This window comes from Sceloporus occidentalis, unplaced genomic scaffold (genome assembly GCF_023333645.1).
Source record: "Sceloporus occidentalis isolate IW3139 unplaced genomic scaffold, rSceOcc1.0.p SCAF_32, whole genome shotgun sequence".
NCBI classification, from domain to species: domain Eukaryota; kingdom Metazoa; phylum Chordata; class Lepidosauria; order Squamata; family Phrynosomatidae; genus Sceloporus; species Sceloporus occidentalis.
The window spans coordinates 3,696,790-3,702,789 of record NW_028317012.1 but is presented as its reverse complement, the minus strand read 5'-3'; the positions used below and the strand labels follow the sequence as shown (position 1 = coordinate 3,702,789).

The 6,000-nt window shown below is 41.4% G+C and overlaps 1 protein-coding gene across 1 annotated transcript; it reads right to left on the bottom strand.

Annotated features, from left to right (window-relative positions):
• Positions 1–707: 707 nt before the first annotated feature.
• On the bottom strand, positions 708–2,933 carry LOC149298544 (endosialin-like). The gene has a single exon (XM_089487311.1). The coding sequence runs from the start codon at positions 2,931–2,933 to the stop codon at positions 708–710; it is 2,226 nt and encodes a 741-aa protein (XP_089343437.1).
• Between the last annotated feature and the right edge of the window lie 3,067 nt (positions 2,934–6,000).

Sequence of the window (6,000 nt, the reverse complement as noted above, 5' to 3'; positions counted from 1 at the left end):
AGAAGAATTTTCGACCAAGCCTGACAAACTGAAATCTCCACCGAACTAAATAAACATGGACAGGAAAATACATTTTCTGAGCTCTGTCTGTTTGTGGCTATGTGATATTTGAGGAGACAGCCAAAAGAACAAAGGCTGCACCTTTGTTGCATAGTTTCCTTAAAAACACCGTAGTAAACCCCTTTAACTCATTTAGGCCAAGAAAGAAGTTTTCTATGCATTGCACTGCAATGCTTATTCTTTCTCTCTGTCGGTGAATCGGTTAATAAATTAAACAGCACTGCCTAAGAGAAAAAGGTTCTATACTTAAGTGGTGCATCGGGGGTAAGAAGGAGAAGCAGAGAGTGCATCAATGTATGCAAGTTAACAGAAGTTAATTATACATATTCTGTGGCAAGCTGATATAAAGATGTGTCGAAACAAAAGGTGACAGTACATGAAATGTGAAAGCAAAGATATACTGGGCAGATATAGGTAAAGAGTACAGACTAAAGAAACTCAACAAGGTCAGATGGAGCAGACAGAAGTAAAAAAAATAGAGAAGACTACCAACAGAGACAAGGAGGTTTTGGAACACACGTTTAAGATCCAAGTACCCCAATTGCACCAACTCCCTAAAATTAATTGTATACATAAAGCTCTCAAACCAAAAAAAGGAACCCAACACTATCCCAACAGTTCACATTCTATCTCACTATACACCTTCTTCAAACACTTGCCTGATAGGAAGGTGTTTCAACCACTGTTGGTGGAACACCCTTTTCAGGCCCTCCGCCAGTCACCCAATGATAACAGTCAGTCACACTGCGAGGTTTAGTTTCACCTCCACATCGGGTACAGTAAACAATACCCATTGCTAACATAATCACTAGGAAGACACAAAGTGGCACCAGCAAGGCAACTATCAACCATCTATTATCCCTCTTACCCCTGGATTCTTGTGGTATTGAGGAAGCAGAAGGTGGAGCAGAAGATATTACTACAGCATCCTTAGAATCATTATCTTCTGATAAAATGGAAGGTAAATCTTTATTTGGTACCACTTCCTCCATATCCCTAGTTGGATTACTCACAAGCCAATTTGAAGCTGGTGATGAACTCTTAGTAAAAACCCATGAACTTTGGGTGGTGCTAGATTCCATTGTTGAGGAGATGCTTGAGGTTACTTTGGCCTCTAACAGTGTTGTAACCTTAGTTTTCTCAGATGGACTTTTTTCTGTTGAAAACCTTGCTGCCACTGTTGAAGACATTGAAAATAATGTAGGTGTTGTGGTTTGGACATTCATTGTTATATCTTTCTGCAACTGAATTGGAAGTGTTGTTTTTTGAACTGGCCTTCTACCGGCAGATTCTGAAATCTTTCCATCCTTCTCAGAGTTCAACAAAACAAAATGCAATGTGCTGGTCTGTTCATCTGTAGTTGGGAACACAGTTGTCTCTTCTTGCAACCACATTTCAAAAGAAGAGGGGGTTTTCATTACTGTTTCATCCTTAGTGGTGGTTTCGTCCTCTTCTTCCACTACATCAATCAAATCCCATCTTTCCTCTCTCCCTACATTAGATGTACCAGTATTCTCCCATTCAGACTCAAATCTATCCTCCAACGAACCCCCATTTTCATCTGGATACCACTCATCTGTATGCTCTTCACTCCTTTCTTCAGAGGTGGTCACTGGTGGGTTGGGGTCATATCCTGTGAGTCTACAGCTTACTCTATCACCATCAAGTTCATACCCTTCACTACAGAAACATTCAAACCCTCCATCATAGTTGACACACATCTGCTGGCACACATGAGCAATGCGGCACTCATCCACATCCACACAATGCCCAGGTTCATCCTCTGAGATGGCGTAGCCAAGGTCGCAGGAGCAAACATATGACCCAGGGGTATTTTGGCAAATGCTATCACACGGTCCTTCATCTCCTTCCTCACATTCATCGAGATCCTCACAGTGGTGCCCATCATTAGCCAACTGATAGCCTTCTGGGCATATACACTGATATCCTTTGTCCATGCCACTGTAGCCTACACACTGGTATTGACAAGGACATCCTTTATCTAGGTCATGGTCTTCAAAGCTTAATTCATCTTCTGGCTTACATGAACGCCCATCTGCCTGGAGACGATACCCCTCATGACAAGAGCACACGCCTCCATCTCCACACAGGTGCTGGCAACCCTGACACTGCCTGAAATAAGGAGGCTGGCACAAGGGCTCATCCATGTTCCAGCCAACAGTGCCATCTTCCTTCAACATACACAGCACTGATACATCCTGCTGTTGTCCCTCACAGGATACGACTGCCACTGTGCCAAAAGGAAGGCGGTCAAGCCAGGTACCTTGGTAGCCAAAGGGTACAGAATAGCGGACAATACTTTCAGTTAGTGCTGCACACATTCCTTGGTAACGAAATTTGCATATAAAACCATCAACAGGCAAGGTACAAGAACCTTCAAGCCATTTGAAGTCATCCTCTGGTTTACCATAGCCCAGACCTAGAGCAACACACCTTGGGGCTGAACAAGAGCTGGGTGGTCCAACAGTTAACGCTTGGTGGGCCCAGTTGGTAAATGCTGTGTCCTGATCCCCAGTAGTCCAGGTAAAGCCACGAAGGGGTTTCTGGGGGGCACACTGTCTTGGTTGACGTTGCAGGCCAATCCAAAGCCTGAGTTTGAGTAAATCCTTATCACCACGTGAACCTGTAGATGAGGTTAAAAGCTGTTCCACCAGGGCAGCCTCCTGGGAATTCTTGACAGTAGCTAGGTTGCCTCCTCGCTCTCTGCATGCTCTCCATGACTCCAAAAAACCATGACGCTTGTAGAAGACAGCATAGCATGCATCACTTGGCCCGCAGAGCGCATCCTGCTCTCTGAGCTCACCGGATGACAGAGACACTAGTAAGGGTAGCAGAAAGATGGCCTTGAACATGGTCTTTTTCCAAGACTGTTGTCAAATAGCTTGCTCTTTTTTTACCACAATCAGGAAATCTTACTTTCTGATTTAGTACTTGAAGAAACCCAGATGAGTCACTAAGTATTTTGTCAGTAATACTTTTGTGTTCAATCTTCAGCTTATTATTGAGGTGTACACCTTAGGTCGCATCGCTTTGCTAAAGGTCAATTTTCATTCCAAAGGTCCAGACGTATAGCGTATCACAGTTCTTTCTTGTGCCAGAGGGTTCACCCGGAATGAATTCTGTATTTGTGAAAATAGCGTTTACAGCTGCTTTTTATAGACAATCGTCTTATGCTCTGCTTAGCTGATTCCTTGTCTCCTACTTTTTCTTTGGTGAACAGTTTCAGTCTGTCCTATGGTGAAAGCAATTTTCCTTTCTTCACAGTTTCTCTGCTTTTCCTCACAGCGTAGTTGCCTCTAGTCTGATGCTTTTCACAGACAGGGATATCCTAAAGTAAAGTTCTCTCTCTATGGCTTTGCCTCTGGATTTAGGAGGGAGGTCTCCCTCTCCCACATGTTCTCCTTAGGCTCCCTCCCCCTCTTCATCCTTGTATGGACAAAGTTTGTTTCTATTTTTTTTCTTTTCCTCCTCTGTTTTACTCCTGGTTTCATGCCCCCTGAGATTTAGCAAATATTTCAATTTTGGCAGAGAGTGAAAAATGGAGAGGGAGGGACGAGCCTGAAAAGGAGAGAGAGGCACAATTAAAGATTGAAAGAAATGGAATGAGAGAGAATCGGTAGGAAAGTGTAGCGAGACAACAATATATAAGTATAAATGTCTCTTTGCAAGCATACTAGGTGTGTGCTTAGGTCTCTTCCTCACAATTTTATTTTTTTCACATATAGAGAAAACATACTGAGGCAAGTATTGAGAGGCAAAAAGAAAACACAGGCATCATTAGGCAGGAGCAATATAAGGGGTCTTCTTCTCTAGTAGGATTAGTTTCAATAGCAATTGCCCTGCGGTGTCATTTGAATAATAAGGAAGTAGTCACTGTAAATTGGTTGCTTTAAATGACCAAATGGAAAAAAACAGAGTTTGAGAAATAAAGAGGTCTAAAAACAAGAAAAGAATAAAAAGGCAGAAATTTACGAAAAGAAAAGGGGGAGGTTCAAGGGGAAAAATTTAAGTTTATAGGAATTTGTGACCAATGAAGGGAAGGGGTAAAATGGTGAAAGGGGTGAAATGGTGAAAGCCTATGTGTGGGGAGGATACTTAGATGTTTCATTCTGGCTTTGCCCGACCCTTCCACCTGGAAACATTTCCGAGGACGCAAATTCGTAAAATCAATGAAGAGGCAGGACTATAAGAGAAAATGAATAGCAAAGTGATATAGTAAGAGCTGAAACAGAGCAACAAAAAAAAAAAAAAAAAGATAGTGAAAGGTTACATGAGATTTACAAAAATTAAATAAAATATATATAGATAAAAATGCAATAATCAGGATAGGATACATAAAATGAGATGGAAACGTATGGAATGTATTCCCCGGGGCAGGGAAGGGTTAAGTGTGATCCTACAGCTATTTCTCCTTTCTTTATCCCATACATTTTTCGGGTTCCTCAAATAGTTGGTTCTGATGTTTTTGTAGGATCCCTGGGGAAATTAAATACAACTTCACCTTTAATTGGTTGCAGATGCCAGAACCACTGGCTGTCGCAGCACCAATCATAATGAATGAAGGAATGTAGCCATAAACAGTACCAAGCTATGACCTCATAACAGCGACATGTGTGATATGTTATATGGCTGGTCCCATAAAGAAGCAGAAAATATGGTCTTGTCCATGTGTTTAATGTGTTAACTTTGGAAAATTTGGCTAGTAAATTGATTCACTAAAAGAGTCATTTCGGTTTAAAACACAGGCATGTTAGTGACAGATCTCAATTAAATTATAATAAGTAATAAGAAAAATGGTTTATATAAATGCTTTTTATGTGAATGATACTTGCTCATAACGCTAAAGTATTGAGATCTTTTTGCAGTCACCCTTAGAACTAGAACTAAAGGTACCCTGGGCCAGGCTAGGGTCGTCAATTGGGCAAGTAATAAAAAAGCCTAAAGCACATTTGGTCCACGACATATTCAATATACAGTATCCAATTGATTTACTGAGAGCGACTGCATAGAAAACCCATAAAAAACCATACAGAGGACAGAATGCCAACTAAAGTCTTATGTACTCTGTACACCATGGTTGCATGGAATTGCCTGCCACAGCCAAGCTTCAGTTGCCGAGGCTCCATAACTGTAGAACTGTAGTGTTAATAGTTTGGTTTAGTTTATACAACCTACTGTATACATAAAATAAAGTAAACACAACCATGGGCACTGGCAGAAATATCACTGGACTGGCAGAAGGTGCCATAATTAATTATGTTCCTACTTTCAACCTATTTCAGCATCTGGTCATTTTGGTTTATTTCCTCCATAACCACTCATATGGATGTTCCAAGAGACATCCATGTAGATGTAATAATGGATACGTATGTGACTCGAAGCGGCGGGGGGGGGTGGCATTAGCAGCAGTATTCCTCCACCCTACATATAAATCATGGCGAAGACATCCATGCCATGGTATGGCTGCCGTGTACATACATGTCATGATGAAGAGTGTGAGGGGAGGCTGGCAATGTTGTCGTCTGGGTTGTGTCTCCACACTAATGTTATGTCATTTAGTGAGGCCCAGGGTAAGTAGGAGGCAGCTTCTGTTCGACATATAAGGAAATCACACGGGCAATGAATTTCCTGCACTATATAATCATGGAAATCGTGTGTGCACCAGTGCTTGGATTATCTGTAGGACGTATATGATATCTTTTTAGTATATGACTTCTGTTTTTGTTTTTTTTTACATTTAAACTAAAAATATAACATCAAACGTCAAGGAGGAAAGTCCACAGCACTTATAAACTTCATCATTATATCTTTGGTATTAAAGGGAAAGAGGAGAATGGGGGCGATAAAAACCCATTAATAACAGAAAGAGTAAGTCATAGAGTCCTGGGAACCAATCTAACCCAGGAGAAGATTTGATGT